Source organism: Hemitrygon akajei, unplaced genomic scaffold (assembly GCF_048418815.1).
Source record: "Hemitrygon akajei unplaced genomic scaffold, sHemAka1.3 Scf000105, whole genome shotgun sequence".
In the NCBI taxonomy this organism is placed as follows: Eukaryota; Metazoa; Chordata; class Chondrichthyes; order Myliobatiformes; family Dasyatidae; genus Hemitrygon; species Hemitrygon akajei.
Window position 1 is genome coordinate 2,296,777 of NW_027331991.1, and position 19,212 is coordinate 2,315,988.

General features: G+C 45.8%; 1 protein-coding gene across 1 annotated transcript; it reads right to left on the reverse strand.

Annotated features, from left to right (window-relative positions):
- Positions 1–10,302: 10,302 nt before the first annotated feature.
- Positions 10,303–12,182, reverse strand: LOC140723244 (uncharacterized). Its single transcript, XM_073037857.1, has one exon. The coding sequence runs from the start codon at positions 11,865–11,867 to the stop codon at positions 10,662–10,664; it is 1,206 nt and encodes a 401-aa protein (XP_072893958.1). The 5' UTR covers positions 11,868–12,182; the 3' UTR covers positions 10,303–10,661.
- Between the last annotated feature and the right edge of the window lie 7,030 nt (positions 12,183–19,212).

Genomic DNA, 19,212 nt, shown 5'->3' on the forward strand with positions numbered 1-19,212 from the left:
GTTAGAACAAACAGTAAGAACTTTGCCAGATATATTTTGATCCTCACCATATTTTTATCAACAAGCTTTCCATCCGGACACTTCATGCTTTTTATGGTAACTACTCTACCCATGACAGTGAGGATCTGCAGAGACATTTGGATCCAGATCAGCACATCACAGCAACCACTCTACCCCTAGACTTCCCAGTCCCTTGGTAAAGCAGGCAATGAAATCAAAGATCCCCACAACCTGCGACGTTCTCCTTTCTCAGACACCCCAGTCTGGGAGAATACACAACAGCCACAAAGCTCACGGACAAATGTGAGGAGCCTCAGGAAGCGAGGTGACTTGGGGAAAGTTAACGAAACTCAGTGGCCAACATCAGATTTCCCCAACACAACATGTGATCTTGCATCACAAACCGGAGGGCGGGAGAGTTCTGCAGGAAAAAGCCTTATGTGACCTGTCCGTGGGTCACCCATTTCAACTCTGCAGAAATAAGACAGCCTGGGCACCTGGTTTGGATCGTTCAATGCAGATTAAGTGAAGTCGACACATTTTTGACCAGCCCAGATAATCGGAAAATAAATGAGTAATTGGTCCTCAGTTCGGAGCTCACAGCCAACATCGGATCTCCCCTCTCGGGATCGGTCTCAATACTCACCGATGGGAAAGCGATATCATTGGCCCACAGACTGTGATCCAACCCCTGGCTCCCCGACCCAGGAGGCGAGGACACCTTCCCCAATCCCACAGACCATCCACTTCAGTACTGAGCAGAAAGGAAAATACCGCCCACCCGGAGACAGTGAGCATGCGCGAAGGGATTGTTACATCGGCGGTTAAATGGGAGGGGCAAATGGGATCACGTGACTAGTGGGATCTCCCACCCCAGGCAGAGAGTCCAGCTACCCACCACTTCTGTGGAAAGAGACAACCTTGCCACTTACATCTCCTCTCACCTTAAATGTATTAGACATTTAAACCCCCAGGAAAAATATATCATCTATCCACTCAGATTCAGTTTTATTATCACTGGCGTGCGTCATGAAATTTGTTAATTTTGCAGCAGCAGTTCAATGCAATAGATAATATAGAAGAAAAAAATAAAATAATAAAAATAAATAACTAAATCAATTACAGTATACATATATCTGGGACCATTGCTCGTCGTGATTTTTATAAAATGACCTGGATGAGGAAGTGAAGGGATGTGTTAGTAAATTTGCAGATGACACAAAGCTTGGGGGTATTGTGGATAGTGTGGAGGGTGTTAGAGGTTACAGCGGGACATTGAAAGAATGCAAAACTGGGCTGAGAGGTCGCAATTGGAGTTCAACCCGGATAAGTTTGAAGTTGTTCATTTTGTTTGGTCAAACATGATGGCAGAATACAGCATTAATGATAAGACTCATAGCAGTGTGGAGGATCAGCGGGATCTTGGGGTCCGAGTCCATAGGACACTCAAAGCTGCTACGCAGGTTGACTCTCTGGTTAAGACAACGTATGGTGCATTGACCTATATTAATCGTGGGAATGAGTTTAGAAGCTGAGAGGCAATGTTGCAGCTATACAGGACCCTGGTCACACTCCACTGTGCTCAATTCTGGTCACCTCACTACCGGAAGAATGTGGAAACCTTAGAAAGAATGCAGAGGAGGTTTACAAGGATATTGCCTGGATTGGGGAGCATGCCTCATGAGAATAGGTGGAGTGAACTCGGCCTTTTCTCCTTGGAGTGATGGAGGATAAGAGGTGACCTGATCGAGGTGTATAAGATTATAAGAGGCATAGGTCATGTTCAAGGTTTCAATGTCCATTTGGAAATCAGATGGCAGAGGGGAAGAATCTGTTTCTGAATCACTGAGTGTGTGCCTTCAGGCTTCTGTACCTCGCTATCTGATGGTAACATTGAGAAAAGGGCAGCCCTGGGTGCCGGAGTTCCTGAACAATGGACGCTGCCTTCTGAGACACTGCTTCTAATCCTCTGGTAATCTTATAAACATCTATCCAGTCTCACCCCAGAGAAAACAACACAAGTATGTCCAGCCTCTCGTTATAGCTCATGCCCTCTAATCCAGGCAGTGTCCTGGTAAACTTCTTCTGCGCCCTCTCCAAAGCCCCGACATCGTTCCGAGAATGGGGGCGACCAGGACTGTATGAAACACTCCAGATGTGGTCTAACTAGTTTTATAAAGCTGCAACACAACTTCATGACTTTTGAACTCAATGCTTCAACTAATAAAGACAACCGTGCCATTTGCCTTCTTATCGACCCGATAAATCTGTGCAGTCTCTTTCAGGGAGCGATGAACTTGGAGTCTAAGATCCCTCTGATCATCAACACTGTTCAGGGTTTTGCATTTAACAGTGTACTGTCTCATACATTCGACCTACCGAGCTGCCAAGATGATCATCATTAATCAAATCTCACTGAGATTTCTCAGGTCCTGTTGAATTTATTGCCAACTGCACAAGTACGGGAAGGTACAGGTACAGAGAAACACTGACTTGTGGCAGCATCACAGGCAAGTACATTCAGATAACACACGGAACATAAATTATACAATTCTCTGTCAGTAACAATACAGAAACATGTTTTACTTCATCCTGCTAATAGGACCAGAACAACAGGGGCTGAGCGGCGGCTCATCTCAGACGGTTCGGTGTGAAGGTCTCACAACCCGGACCGACCCCGGCAGATTCTGTGAAGGAAGCGAGGCGAGGCCGCCAGTTCGGGAAAGTTCATCCCCTCCCCCTTCAGGTTTCACCGATCACCTTGTGTTTCTTTCTCCCTTCCCCACCCCCACCTTTTATTCTCCAGTGCTGCCGAAGGGTTTCGGCCGGTAATGTCGACTGTACACTTTTCCTGGATTCTGCCCGGCCTGCTGAGTTCCTCCAGCATTTTGTGCGCGTTGCTCGCATTTCCAGCAACTGCAGATTTTCTCTTGTTTGAGTTCGGGAAAGTTAACTCACCATTCAGCGTCAGACTTCCCCGCTCGGGACCGGCTTCAATACTCACCGAAGGGAAATTGTTGGTGTTGCCCCGCAGAGAATAATCCGCCTCCGGCTCCCCGTCCAAGGGGGCGAGAACCCCCTCCGGATCCCGATCTCACCGCCGTCCTGCTTTCACAAAGAACGAGAAAACAACACTGACTTTCCCGGGAATGTGAGCATGCGCAATGTGCTTATTGCGTCACGGGCGTTGGGCGGAGCCTCGGAAAATGCAGACGATCTGCGGTAAAACAGGATCACGTGACTCGGTGACTGTTCCTGCCCCTTCACATATTGCCCGACCCACCGCCGCATTTCCCAAATTATTTCATTATTTCCCTATATTATTTCCATATTTACACCAGACACGTATTTAGTTTTTCCCTCCATATCTTCGCCGATCCCTTTACAGCCACCCCCAGGTCACAGAGTTCTCAGGGTTATAATTTCGATTCCCATCCCATCCCATCCCGACACACAATTCAGACCCACACAGGAAATGTGCGGGTTTCAGTTAAATCAGTCTATGTTTATAAACACTTAATTATTAGCCCAGCCGTTAAACCGATAAAGCTCGAGCACAGCAGCACGTGGGTGACGTAAGACTCCGCGACCGTCAGGGCAGATCCCGGTGCGGGGAACCCATATGTGACGTCAGGCGAGTGGGGGGGAGCTGTGTGACGTCACCTGTGGGGGAGAGCTCGTATTTAAAAGCACCTTAATGGATTTTTCGGTGGGACAACAACATTAATCACGGGTTTCATCACTGAATCCAGTGTTGTGGGATGTAAAGTCCCCTGTTATGTGTCCGGCTGTGCCGTGTTGTTGGTGGAGTGGGCAGCGTGGTGTTTGTCTCGATTCGGGCCACAACACCAGAATTGCCAGCGGGGTCCACACACAGTGTATTAGTCAACAAACCTCTCGTCCCTGCAGTCTTTGTCTCCTGGTAAACTCAACACCCTGACATTGTGGACCATAGATACCCCTGCCTCTCAGAGTCAGGGAATCACTCAGACAGCTGATCGCTGAGGGGATTTATATTTATTGGTCATTAAAGTTCACCCAGATTCGTTTGGACGGATTTGATGTGGAGTTCGGGGTGTCACAGTGAAAGGGCCGGACGGTCGAACTCTCTCCGTTGTCCAAACATCCTTCCAGGTGAGGCGACACTTCACCTGTGAATCTTCCGGGGTCGCCCGTTGTGTCCGCTGCTCCCGATGCGGCCGCCTCTACACTGGTGACACCGGCTCCTCTGCAGTTGTGCGGGGTAGGGTTGTTTTTTTTTTGGGGGGGGGGTGGCGGTCGACGATATTGTTCCCTTTTGTGCGGGAGGGGTGGGTTTTGGGGGTTTGATGATCGGGATGCTATCTTTTTGATGCGGGGGTTGAGGTGGGAGTTTGATTTTTCTCTCTGAACGACTTTCATGCTCTTTCTTTGTTTCGTGGTTTTCCGGAGAAGAAAAAAATCTCAAGAATTGTTTACGGATACCTGCTTTAATAATAAATTAACCTTTGAACTATTCGCTCCGAGCGGGACTTCCTGGTGTCCAAACATTTTCATTCCGATTCCCTCTGGGGAATCTATTGATGTTGAAAATGATCATAACATGATAAGGAATGGCTACAAGTGGCACATGCAACTCGTTCATTATCTGATCCAGAAACACGTTATGTCCAGATTGAAAAAGAATTGCTCAGCATTCTGTTTCCTTGTGAGGCATTTCATCAGTTTGTGTCAGGGCAATCTATTGATGTTGAAAATGATCATAAACCTCTGATTGCATTGTTTTATGCGGGAGGTGGGGTGGGAGTGTGATTTTTCACTCTGATAGATGCTGCCCGGCCAGCTGAGTTCCGCCAGCATTTTGTTTGTGTTGCTCTGAATTTCCAGCATCTGCAGACTTTGTCGTGTTTGTGATTTACCTCTCGGGTTGTCCCTCCCGCCTCCGGCCAGTGGTCCCTCTGTAGGAACCTCCGGCCACGGCTGGTGCAGCCCAGAACCTCCTGCTAATTTCAGGCGCAGCGCCGACCGTAGCTATTATTCTGTTTAGGCGTCCGTGAAGAAGGGTCTGATCTCGGCTTTGGTGGAAATCGGGGGCCGGCTACCGTGGAAACACAACTTTGTGGGCCGAAGGGCCTGTATTGTGCTGTAGGTTTTCTATGTTTCTATGAAAAGTGCCGGGAACGAGCTCTGCCGGACGGCTGGAGGCTCCGGGCTCTCCGGTCCTGCAGCCCCGGTTTTAGCTTTGCGCCCGAGCCCGGGCTGTGGGATCAGTTAGTTGTGGTTCCCAGGCTGGGAGGGGTTTAGGGTGAAGGGGGATCTGTCTGTGTGTGTGGGTAGAGGTTATGGGTGGACTGTAGTCGGGGGGGGGGGGGGGTTGCTGTTGTGAGAAAGTGGGATGATCGGACGTTCCGTGACCCGGGTAAAATAAAGTTGTGAACAGGGGAGGATCTGCTCCGTTGTATCGGACGCTCGACTGTCCTTTCAGGAGGCAGCAATTCTCTCTTCAAATGAATTACTGTCTAATCTTGCTGCTAACATTGTGTTTGTTACAAAGCCCCAGTGTCTGGCAGAGCTGTCACTGTCATGGACTGTTGGTGCAGACTGGGATGGCGGTGGGGTGTCAGTGACCTCTGTATCAGAGAACAACACGGGTTTCTACATCCTCCTGTGAGATATAAATGTCCTCACAGTGGATTCGGATCAGCTGGCATAGCTGGAGTTTGCAAGGGGAAAGGGAATAGTGAGGGGTCTGAGGACAGAGTGTTTTAGTCAGCAAACAATCGTCCGGGATGGAGGGGTACAGGAGCTGTCTGATAGATCGTTTTACAGTAATTGTGTTTTTATATAATCTCACAGACGGTGACTGAGGAAGCGGCTTGTTGAGGGCGGATACCCGGGGGGTGAGCAGGTCAGACACGGGATCAGGAGAGTGACAGTGATGTGATTTCCTGTGTCACGGGTACAGACAGTCGTCTCAAGTGAGAAGTTTGTGTGGAGATGCAGCTTCCCTGGAGGTGGAGGAAAGAGGACACACCAACAGGTGGAACCAGCTGCGGGAAGACACGGTTTGTCAGGTCTGACGATGAGCTGAATGTACCATAACCTTCAGACTGAATCAGAAAACCATTCTGAGGGTATTTGAAATGTCAGAAGCAGGGGAGATGTGATCCCATGTCTCCATCAGACCCTCAGTGAGATGGTTCCAGTTATAACGTGCAGGGGTGAAAGCACAGTGTTTGGGGTCTGATTTAATCACTGATTCTGACACAGTGAGAGGGTTAGTTTTGCTGTAAGGCAGCAACATTAATGGAAGAAGACACAGGAACTTCATCAATTGCCAGTTGTTTAGCAGAAGTGACCAATCTCTGTGCTACCTTGACAGGAACTGATACTCACAGTGGTGACAAAGGGGTACAGTCTGGTTTATTTCAGGTTGGAGAGGGGTGTGGAGTTTTGAAATCAATGCCTTGTGTTGCCACCATCGTTAATTTAGCATGTCCGGAGTGGTGGGTCACACAGCACGGAAACAGGCCTTTGGCTGGCCATACCTGTTCTGACCATCCACTCACTGTCTACACTGGTCCCATTTATCAGCACTTGGTTCATAGCCGACTGTATCTCCGCAGTTTCAATGCTCATCCATTTCGTAAATGTCGTGAAGGGACCTGCTTCCACCACCACCTCGGGCAGTGAGTTCCAGATTTCAGCTACTCTTTCTGATCGGTGACACCTCTGTCCCAGGATCGTGGCCGATATGGGCATCAGTGAGGCCTTTGATAAGGTTCACATGGTAAGTTGCTGTGGAAAGTCAGATCACACGGGATCCAGGGAGAGCTGGCTCACTGGATGCACAGTTGTCTTGATGGTAGGAAGCAGAGAGTGATGGTGGGAGGCTGTTTATTGGACTCGAGGCCCTGGCCTAGTGAGGTTCCCCAGGGTTACACCACATTGCTCTCAATATTCATTGATATTTAATTATATTTGCATTTGCACAGTTTGTTGAACTCTATGCTCCACTTGATCTTTCATTGATTCTGTTATTATTCTAAAGATTTGCTAAGTGTTCCTGTAGGAAAAACAATCTCAGGGTTGTATGTGGTGTCATATATGTACTCTGATAACAACATTTACTTTGAACGTCAACCATTATTGTCATCTAGATCAATAATTTGGTTGAGAATGTACAGGATATGGAGAGTAGGTTTTCAGCAAGTTCAATTACATTTTTCTGAAAGATATTAAGTATAAACTCTTCACTCTGTTTCCCTCTTGCACTCGAACACCCCCTCCCTTTACCGTCTTCCCTCTCTGCCCCGTCCTCCCTCTCACCCTGACATTGGACATACGTTCACGGTGAAAGTCAATTATTTTTGAGGAATTTGAAGGGGAATTCTTCACTCGGAGGTTGGTGAGAGTGTGGAATGAGCTGCCAGTGGAAGTGGAGGATGTGGGTTTGATTTAGACGCTAAAGAGGAATTTGGGTGAGGACGTGGATGGGAGGTGTATGGAGGCTCTGGTGCAGGTAGCTGGAACCAGGCAGTAACAACAAAAACAGGTCAGCAAGGACTAGAAGGGCCTGTTTCGGTACGGCTGCTCTCTGTAACTCGAATAATATTCTCATTTGTAATTTCCACAGTCAGTACTTTGCTACTTATGAGTGAACCCAGAAATTTACTCAAACAAGAACTGAAAGACTGTTGGCTGGCTACAAAAAGTGTTCACAAGCTGTGATACTTGCCAAAGGGGGTGCTACTCAGTAATGACCATGCAGGGCACCCAAACTTTTGCTTCGGGCCCTTTCCCTTTTTTGTTATTTTGAAATTTTAAAAGATGGAAATAAAAATGTAATCTTGCTTAAAATATATTTTTTTAAAGTGTCATCTTTAACTTTATGCCTTTTGTAATCCGGTCATCGCTTACTCACTTAGCTATTCACAGTAACAGAAATTTTGAACAGGGGTGCCCAAACTTTCCTGTGCCTTCCAAAAATTCCAGACATTGCTGCTCTGTTTTCGTCCCGGCCCATGTTTTTTTAGATCAATTTTGACCAATTTTTCTCTCGTGCCTCTCTAATTCTCTTTATTCCACCTGACTTTAGCTTCTCCTTCTCTAATGTCAGGGTGAATTTGATCACATTAAGATCACTTACCCCTAAAGTTTCTTTGGGCTTAAGTGACCTAATTAATTCTGGTTTATTACAACACCCAATCCAGAATAGCTGACCCCCAAGTGGGCTCAATCACGAGCTGCTCTAAAAAAGCATCTTGTAGACATTCTAGGAATTCCTCCTCTTGAGACCAACACCATCCTAATTTTCCTAATCACCTGCATGGCAATCCCCCATGACTACTGTAACATTGCCCTCTTGGCACGCATTTTCTATCTCCCATTGTAATTTGAGGACCACATACTTACTACTGTTTGGGGGTCTCTGTACAATTCTCATCAGGGATTCTTTTTTACATTTGCTGTTCCTTAATTCTACCCACAGATTTTACACCTTCCAACCCTATGCCACTTCTTTCTAATGATTTTATTTAATATTTTACCAACAGAGCCACACAACCCCACTACCAGCTTGTTCTCTCAAGAAACATATAGGTATCTGGGAAACAAGAGGACCTGCAGATGCTAGAAATCTAGAAAACTACACACAAAGTGCTGAAGGAGCTCAGCATGTCAGGCAGCATCTATGGATGGGAATCAACATTTCGGGCCAAGACCCTTCACCAGAACTCTTGATACCCACGTATCTGGAATATCAACAGGCAAAGAAAATAGTAAGTAGTGCGGAATAGGGAAAACCTTTGACAAAATTTCGTCCAAGGCTTTAAAAAAACTACCAAATAGAGCTCAATAATTAACAAATACAACACAGGCAATAAACACTTTCATCAATACTGACATCAACTTTTTTTAAAATAAAAATATCTTGGTCCCATTTCAATCAGTAAAATTTAAAACGATAAACAAGAACTTAAGAAAGCTTTAGAAAAGACTATTTACACTCAAACCCACTTAGATTAACACTACCTTGGACAGAAGGAGGAAGAGAAATAACACACATAAAATAAAAAAAAATCACAGAACAGTCAGATAAAACTTCTAGGTATATATCTTTCCATCAAAAATGAACTGGATTCAGCACTCCATGTATGTATATACAATTGTGATAAGAAATACAGACCGGAAATCTTAAATGAGAGGCCAATTCAGAAAAATTAATCATCACTCTGGAAGGAAATATTAATCAGTTGAACGAGCATGATCCTCCATGGGAGACATCCCAATGATCTGAGCAGATGAAATGGTGACAAAATTATACATTAATCAATACATTATTTCAGATAGGACAATCCATAATAACCATCCAGATACAATATTACAAGATAAACAAGCAGGAACAACTCCCTTAATAGATAAAGCATTTCCCAAGACACACATGTTCCTCAACCAGTGGAGCACTTCACCACAGGTATTGTTCGTGTCATCAGTCAGACAAACAAAAGATTTTCTCTGTCAATCAGCTTCAAAATGTTTCTACTCTGACATTGCCACGCCCCACTTCTGATTTCCTTCTCCTCGACTTCTTCACTCTGCAGAAAACTCAAAGGAATCCTCTTCACCGCAGAGTGGTGTCTGTTTGGAATCCGTCACCACTGGAATATGGATCCAGTGGTGGATCTCACCATCCAGGGAGAGCGAACAACAGGAGAGGATTTAAAAGGACTGTCGGGGAACTGAATCACTGGCAGGGTCCAGCTGGCTTGAGTTGACTCTCTACTGTACACTAGGTGTGTTATAAATTCACTAAGTACTGAAGACAGAGTTTAAAATAGAACTGATTTATTTGTCTCAGATGCAGAATATTAAACTCCAGTCCCATTAAAGGTGAATGTGCAGCAGAAGAAAATCCTCCCATGCCCAGTGACCAGGGTGCAGGACTAGGTGTGGTGAGTAGCAGCAATAATTGCAGAGTTCAGCACCGACAGTCACTTTCAAAATTGCATTCAGCAATGGTGATGGACAAATATCCAGCTTGCAGCTCATTGAAACTTTCTCCCCAGTGTGAACCGGCAGTGTGTCACAAGTCTTACATGCTGTAAGGTTTCACTGCTGATGTAACGACCTCTCAGTAATGTTTCCCAGCTGAGGTAATGGTTTCTCAGTAGCAGCAATGTTTAGGCTATGACTAGAGATAACAGGGTTTTGGAGTGTGGGGCTGTCCAATGACAGAAATGTCCTTTCTTGTGAGTCTGGAAGAGTGATTTTCATGGTCTTTTGCCAGGGAGAGATGAGAAAATGCAAATGGAGAGAGTGGGCCCTTTTTCTTTTTTTTATTTGTTTTCTTTACTAACCCTCTGGTCAAAGTAAGAATTACAAAGCTCAATTGTTTAATCACATATTGTTTACTGTTATTTCAGGGTACTGATTTGTAGCAGGGGACACATCACACAGCATCCATCCAAACGAGATTTCTTAAGTTTAGCCAGGCTGGGGTCTATCACCCCTTATATTAAGCTGCTAGCTGAAGTGAGAGTTATGCAAGGTTAATTCACTGAGTGAATCGCTTCCCACATTCACAGCAGGTGAACGGAATCTCCCCAGTGTCAACAGTGATACACATTTGGTGGATTTGGCTGAGATAATTTTTTCCCAAAGTCTGAGCATGAAATCGGCCTCTACCCAGTGTGAACTCGCTGGTGTCTCTGTAGTTGAGATGTCCGAGTGAATCCCTTCCCACAGTCTGAGCAGGTGAACGGCCTCTCCCCAGTGTGAACTCTCTGATGTACCTTCAGTTGAGATGACGAAGTGAATCCCTTCCTACAGTCTGAGCAGATGAATGGCCTCTCCCCAGTGTGAACTCTCTGATGTACCTTCAGATGAGATGACATAGTGAATCCCTTCCCACAGTCTGTGCAGGAGAACGGCCTCTCCCCAGTGTGAAATCGCTGATGTATCTTCAGTTGAGATGACGAAATGAAACCCTTCCCACAGACTGAGCAGGTGAACGGCCCTTTCCCTGTATGGGCTGACTGGTGTGACAGCAGGTGAGATAACCGATTGAATCCCTTCCCACAGTCTGAGCAGGTGAACCGCCACTTCCCAGTGTGAACTGACTGGTGTCTCTGCAGGAAAGATGATTCAGTGAATCCCTTTCCACAGACTGAGCAAGTGAATGGCCACTCCCCAGTATGAACTAACTGGTGTCTCAGTAGGTGAGGTGACAAAGTGAATCCCTTCCCACAGACTGTGCAGGTGAACGGCCTCTCCCCAGTATGAACTCGCTGATGTACCTTCAGTTGAGATGAGCAAGTGAATCCCTTCCCACAGTCTAAGCAAGTGAACGGCCGCTCCCCAGTGTGAACTCGCTGATGTAACTTCAGTAGACATGACTGAGTGAATCCCTTCCCACAGTCCGAGCAGGTGAATGGCCTCTCTCCAGTGTGAACTCGCTGATGTACCTTCAGTTTATATGACCGAGTGAACCCCCTCCCACAGTCCGAGCAGGTGAACAGCCGCTCCCCACTATGAACTCGCTGGTGAGCCATTAGGGTGGATGATTGAGTAAATCCTTTCCCACACTCTGAGCAGGTGAACGGCCTTTCCCCAGTGTGAACTGACTGGTGTACCAGTAGGTAGGATGACTGAGTGAATCCCTTCCCACAGTCTGAGCAGGTGAACGGCCTCTCTCCAGTGTGAACTCTCTGATGTATCTTCAGTTTAGATGACGAAATGAATCCCTTCCCACAGTCTGAGCAGATGAACGGCCTCTCCCCAGTGTGAACTCGCTGGTGAGCCATTAGGTCAGATGACCGAGTGAATCCCTTCCCACAGTCTGAGCAGGTGAATGGCCTCTCCCCAGTGTGAACTCGCTGGTGAGCCATTAGGTCAGATGACCGAGTGAATCCTTTCCCACAAATTCAGCAGATGACCAGCCTCTGCCCAGTGTGAACTTGCTGAAGTACCTTCAGTTGAAATGACTGAGTGAATCCATTCCCACTGTCTGAGCAGGTGAACTCCCATGTAAAATGACAGGCATGCCAGTCAGTTAGATGATTGAGTGAATCCCTCCCCACTGTCTGAGCAGGAAGGATGATCGTGTGAATCCCTTGCTGCACTTCTTAAATATCTGGACAAAGACAGCAAAACTGGCGTGTTGTGTTCGGGATTCCCGTAGACAAATTCCTTGTCATTTTTAACCTGTAAAAAAGATTTACAAAATCCATCAATGGGTGTAGGACAACATTTCAGATGAGATCACTTGAGTTGTCAAGGTGTGATCTGACATCACACTGTTACAGTGAAGTTCATCCCAAGTTGGAGAGAGAAATCATCTTCAAACTGGGCACAGTGCTGGTATCTGGAATGACCATCAAACTCTCTGATGCTCCTCCTGTCTCTGTAAGAATGGAGCATTTCTGCCATCTCCAATCTGTGACTTGGCTCAGTTTGACTCTCTCCATTGGTATTATTCCCTGTTACCACTGAGCTGCATGGGCTGCTGGCCCCACAGTAACTGAACACTCTGACGCAAATAGCCTTTGTTAACATGCAGGTGGGAATCTCACACAAATATCTGGAAGTGCATTTCACGCACCCACCACTCTCTGTGTAAAAAACTTACCCCAAAATCCCCTCAGTATCTATTTCCAAGCAGCTTAAAATGATGCCCCCTCATGTTAGCCATTTCTTCCCTGGGAAATTTCAACAACAGAACCATGGAACATTACAGCACAGAAACAGGCCTTTTGGCCCTTCATGGCTGTGCAGAACCATTTTTCTGCCTAGTCCCACTGACCTGCACCTGGGCCATATCCCTCCAAACCCATCTCATCCACATACCTGTCCAAATTTTTCTTAAATGTCAAAAGTGAGCCCGCATTCACCACTTCATCTGGCAGCTGATTCCACACTCCCACCACTCTCTGAGTGAAGAAGCACCCCCTAATATTCCCTTTAAACTTTTCTCTCTTCACCCTTAACCCAGTACCTCTGTTTTTTTCCTCCCCTGGCCTCAGTGGAAAAAGCCTGCTTGCATTCACTCTATCTATACCCATCATAATTTTATACACCTCTATCAAATCACCCCTCATTCTCCTACATTCCAGGGAATAAAGTCCTAACCCATTCAACCTTTCTCTGTAACTCAGTTTCTCAAGTCCCAGCAACATCCTTGTAAACCTTCTCTGCACTCTTTCAACCTTATTAATGTCCTTCCTGTAATTAGGTGACCAAAACTGCACAGAATACTCCAAATTCAGTCTTACCAAAGTCTAATACAACTTCACCATTACATTCCAACTCTTATACTCTATACATTGATTTATAAAGGCCAATGTAACAAACATCTGGCTATCCACACGATCAACATCCCTCATCATATCATAAACCTAAAAAAGGCTCTAAACATAAACAAGGAAATTAAACATTGCTTTGAGGATTTGTTAGAAGTCTACAAAATTATGAGGGTATAGACAGGGTAAATGCTAGCAGCTTTTTCCACTGAGGTTGGGTAGGATGACAACCAGAGGTCATGGGTAGTAAGTGGGGATGGTGAAAATTTAACAGGAACAGTTGGAAAAGCTGTTTACTGAAATGGTTGTGAGAGTGTGGAATGAGATGCCAGCACAAGTGGTGAATATGAGCTCGGTTTCTCAATTAAGGGAAGTTTGATAGGTACCTGGATGGTAGGGGTATGGAGGGTGATGGTCCCAGTGCAGGTAGTTGCATTAGACAGCTTAAATTTTTTTTTGGCATTGACTAGATGGGCCAAATAGCTTGTTTCTGTACTGAACTTCTCCATGTTTCTGTAACAGAGAAGCTGGCCAAACGTGTTTGGAAGTGAAAGATAGGAGTGACAACGGAGCAGTAATGGCTGGAGTTTCTGGGAGTAATTCGGGAGCTGAGTGATGAATACATCCCAAAGAAGCGGAAAGATTGGAAAAGCAGGAGGACATAACCGTGGCTGATATGAGAAGCCAAAGCCAACATAAAAGACAAAGAAAGGACAGACAAAAGAACAAAAACTATTGGGAAGCTTTTAGGAACCAACAGAAGATGACTAAACAAAAAGTCAGATAAGCTCAGGGCTTGGAATGATGATTAATGAGTCAGTCATTAATGAGTCTTGGTAGCACCCAGCAGTCTGAGAGATTTAGAGGAACAAAATATCAGAGCTCTCAATATCTCTTGAAACCCAAGTTTCCCTGTACCAGTTACCTTACAACTTGTATTCTGGCAGGCACATACAAACTCTACACCCTCCCTTCTGAAGAACTCACACTTACAAGTACTCCTTTGCTCGAAAAACAGCCTGTCCCAATCCACACGTTAGATCTTTCTGATACCATCAAAATTGACCTTTCTCCAATTTAGAATCTCAACCCATGGTCCAGCTCTCTCTTTTTCCATATTTACTTGGAACCTTATGTCATTACAATCGCTAGATACAAAGTGCTCCCATACACTAATTTCTGTCACTAACGCAGGATCATTTCCTAACAGCTTATTGCACACCTCTATGTCGGGAATACTACGTCCTGATTAAGGGCACATTTGACAAACTCTACCCCATTTAGTCCTTTTACAGTATGGGAGTTCCACTCAATATATAAAAAGTTAAAATCGCTTACTATATCAACCTTTGTTTCTTAACATAGTCTGCGATCTCTACAAAGTTTGTTTCTCTAAATCTCTCAGAGTCTTGGGAGCAACAAAGTCCCAATAATGGCTACAATATCATAATTCCCTGTCCTGAGCTCATCGGGCTTTCCTACGATGCTTCGTGCATTGTGATATACACAGCTCAGCACAGTCATCGCACCATGCTCAACCTTTTGTCTGCTGACTCTATCTGAGCTCTGAACAACATCTGTCTGGGTGTCAAGAAAGAAACCTCTTCCTCAATGTCACAAAGACAAGGGAACTGGTTGTGGACTACAGAAGGAATGGAGACAGGCTAACCCCTATTGATATCAATGGATCTGGGGTTGAGAGAGTGAACAGCTTCAAGTTCCTCGGCATAAACATCACCGAGGATCTCATGTGGTCTGTACATACCGGCTGTGTGGTACGTGGCCGTGCACCTCTGTCACCTCAGATGGTTGAAGAAGTTTGGGATGGGGCCCAAATCCTAAGAACTTTCTACAGGGGCACAATTGAGAGCATTCTGACTGGCTGCATCACTGCCTGATATGGGAACTGTACTTCCCTCAATCGTAGGACTCTGCAGAGAGTGGTGCGGACAGCCCGGCGTATCTGTAGTTGTGAACTTCTCATTGTTCAGGACATTTACAGAGACAGGTGCGTAAAAAGTCCCGAAGGATCACTGTGGACCCAAGTCACCCCAACCACAAACTGTTCCAGCTGCTACCTTCCAGGAAATGGTACTGCAGCATAAAAGCTGGACCAACAGGCTCCTGGATGGCTTCTTCCACCAGGGCAACAGACTGATTAATTTATGCTGATACAATTGTGTTTCTGTTATAACCACTGTCCTATGTATAAACTATTTATTGTAAATTACACATTGCACATTTAGATGAAGAAGTAATATGAAGATTTCTGCTCCTCATGTATATGAATGATATAAGTCAATTCATTTCACCCACTTCACTATCTGTTCTGGCATTCTGACTCCAATTCCCCCCTGCAAATTTAGTTTCACGACACACCCTCCCCACCACACACTAGCAACAGCAAGCCTTACCACTAGGATATTAGATCTCTGCTAGTTTTAATCCCCAAACTAACAAATCCCCTATCAACCATTTGACATTCCTCTGCCAGGTAATCCCCCCCAACAGTTTCTAAAGTGGTCTACCTGTTGTTGTATGAGATGGCCCCAAGCGTACTCTGTGATGGATATTTAACCTCATTCCCCTTCCTGACTCTCACCTAGTTTAATGTGTCCTGCACCTTGGGTGTAACTCACCTCTCTTGATGTCATAACTGTCACCCCCTCTGACTCCCAGATGATCCAGAATTCATCCATTTCCAGCTCCTTAAAGTGCAGGGTTACAGGCTGCAGCTGGATGAACATCTTGTAGATGAGGGTATCAGGGACACTGGAGGTCTCCCCTCCTTCCCACCAATGTCCCGCCTAATTTGTAATGACCGGTGTGCCGAAACACCTTGTGCTGTGCAATTTTTACCCACTGACAACAACACGTGCACACTGAATTTTAAATAGGGAGGTATTTCTTTTAACAGCTGGCAAATCACTGTCTATAAGAACTTTGATCTCCCCTGGGTTTGATCGAGTTCATCTGCACTCTCACACAAACTATGTAACAGGCCTGTTGCGAGTTATTAAGGATTTCCTCAGTAGAGCTTTTGCACACCGTCCATATGTGATTTGCTTGCTAATGGTGCTTTAAAAAGTCAGATTTCCAAATATCACTCCACTTCTTCCCACTTGCAAATTCTCCAGCAACTTTTGCATCGCCACAATACACACATCAGTTTCCGTATTGTACATAAATATTCCCCCTGAACCCTCCCCCGGGTGACTGACGGTGGTGAACTCAGTGAATGCAATGCCAATGTATATGAAGGGAAGGGCAGTAGTCTGTCTCACTGGAGTCTGGCACATTTGTGATGTGAAAGCTACTTGTTGCCCAGGGCAAAGGTGCTTGATGTCATTATGTACCCAGAGAGAAAGGGACAAAACATGTTCTCCCCAGTAGAAAAGTGCAGAACGAGAGGAGATAGCTCAAGCAACACACACAAAATGCTGGAGGAACTCAGCAGGCCAGGCAGCATCTATGGAAAAGAGTACTAATGCTGAATTCCTCCGGCATTTTGTGTGTGTAGCTTGGATTTCCAGTATCTGCAGATTTTCTCTCGTTAGTGATTGGAGGTAGAACAAAGGCGATTTTCTCAGCTGGTGATGTAAAAGATATTGTTCCCTTTCTCCGAGTTCCTAATCCTTGCATTTAGATAGCTGGAGCTCAGCTCTGTCTGAGAGATCCATCGGTTCCCATTCCCTCATCAGCCGGAAGCTCCCCGGGGCCCGTGTACGGATCGTGGGGCTGAGAGAGAGGGAAGAGGGCAGGACTGTCCCGGGATTGCGGGCTACGATGTCCAGAGTTCACAGCAAATGTTCCTCAGTGGGTGTTTAAGATAGCAGCCCGAAAATCATTCTTACCTTTACCTATCCTCCTGAGGCCTTTTGTGTACGGCGCGCATGCGTGCTATTCAGTGACGTCATCGACCTTGGTGCCTGCGTATTTGATCGTTGCTTCGGAGGGAGCGAAATTTTAAACGAAGGGGTTTATGGGTATTTACGGTGCCATTAAAAGTTCCTGCAAGCACAGGTTTCATGTCCACACCTCAGAGTTTTTTCTGTGTAGAAAACTTAGCAGTTGTTTTAACGTAGAAAGCGGCTCCCAAACACAATATACTCAATATCAACAGGCCTCTCGTACAAACCTCTTACAAACGCAGATATAAAATACAAGAGATTCTGCAGTTTCTGGAAGTCCAGACACACAAACAAAATGCTGGAGGAACTGTGCAGTTCAGGTAGCAACTAAGCAGAGGAGTACACAGTCCAGGCATGCCGAATGGGGCTCAGCCTAAACGTTGTCTATTTATTCCTCAACACATTTGCTGCCCGATCTGTTGATTTCTTCCAGTATTTTGCAAAAATTAACGACCCATATTTTCAATCAAGAAGTTTCCAAATGTGTCTGATCTTTCATTCGTAGCCACATCCTGCAGGTTCGATTCCTCTTCTTCCTCCTCCTTGTAAACTCTAGGCCCCATCTCTTTCTGCAGCCCCAAAACCCTGACTGGCAACTTGGTTTCTGACTCTGCTCCATCGAAGATTCACTCGCTAATCTGCTGTCAGACTTCAGAGGTGCATTGTAACAACCCAGCAGTTTGAAGCACAGTCCTTTGAAATGAGTGAAAATTACCTAAATCATTGAAAAGAGCGGAGAAGAAGGAGTTTAACCATCTTCGTCCAGAACCCTGAAGAACGTCAAAACCACAGTGACCTCGTCGTCTTATTCAGCCCGGAGAAAATTATGCAGGAAATTCATGCAGGTGTATAAGATGATGAGACGCATTGGTCGTGTGGATAGTCAGAGGCTTTTTCCCAGGGCTGAAACGGCTAACACGAGGGGAAATAGGATTAAGCTGCTTGGAAGTAGGTACAGAGGAGATGTCAGTGCCAAGTTTTTTTAAACAAAGTGTGGTGTGTGTGTGGAATGCTCTGCCAGCGACGGTGGTAGAGGCGGATAAAATAGGGTCTTGTAAGAGACTCTTAGATAGGTACACGGAGCTTACGAAAATAGAGGGTGATGCGGTAGGGTAATTCTAGGCAGTTTAGAGGCAAAGTTACATGGTCGGCACAACATTGTGGGCCAAAGGGTCTGTAATGTGTTGAAGTTTTCTGTGATTCTATGGAATTCAAAGGAAATCTCCTATCCCACCGAGTGGTGACTAGTTGCAACCTGTCATCTCAGGGGGAGTGAGAGGGGAACGGCAGGGATAGATTTTCATATACTGATACGGAACAGAATCATGGCCAGGAATCAGATGGGCTGAGTGGCCTCTCTAGTGTACATTGTGAGTGTGGTAGAGACAGTAAGTACCTGAGACACGGGATTTGATACAGAACTGATTTATCTTTCACAGATCCACAATATTAAACACCAGTCTAGTTTAAGGCTAAAATCAGCAGAACAGACTCTTCCAATGCTCAGTGACCAGGGTTCAGTCCTGGGTGCGATGCGCAGCCGCAAGAACTGCAGAATCTGACAGTAACAGTCCCTCATGAACCTGCAGCTGCCTTCAGTCACCGTGATGGTTAAACATTTAACACGGAGCTGATTTGAACTTCCTCCCTGATGTGAAGTTGCTGGTGTTGCAGCAGCTGGGATGAGTGAGTAAAACTCTTTGCTCACTCCGGACAGAAATGTGGCCTCTATTTATTGTGAACTCACCGGAGCATCACAAGGTGGGTTAACTGAATGAGTCTCTTCGCGCACACGGAGCAGGTGAACGGCCGCTTCCCAGTGCGAAGCTGTTGGTGCATCTGCGATGGCTGACGGAATTTCTTCCAAAATGAGAGCCAGTGAATGACATCTCACTGCTATAACGTCATGGCGATGTATCCAATCAGATCACGGACATGGACACGTGTTCGGGCTCTCCTTGTAGCGAGTGGGGCGCTGTCTTCTCCAGCATCTCCGCCTCCACATTCAAGGATTGGCGGCATTC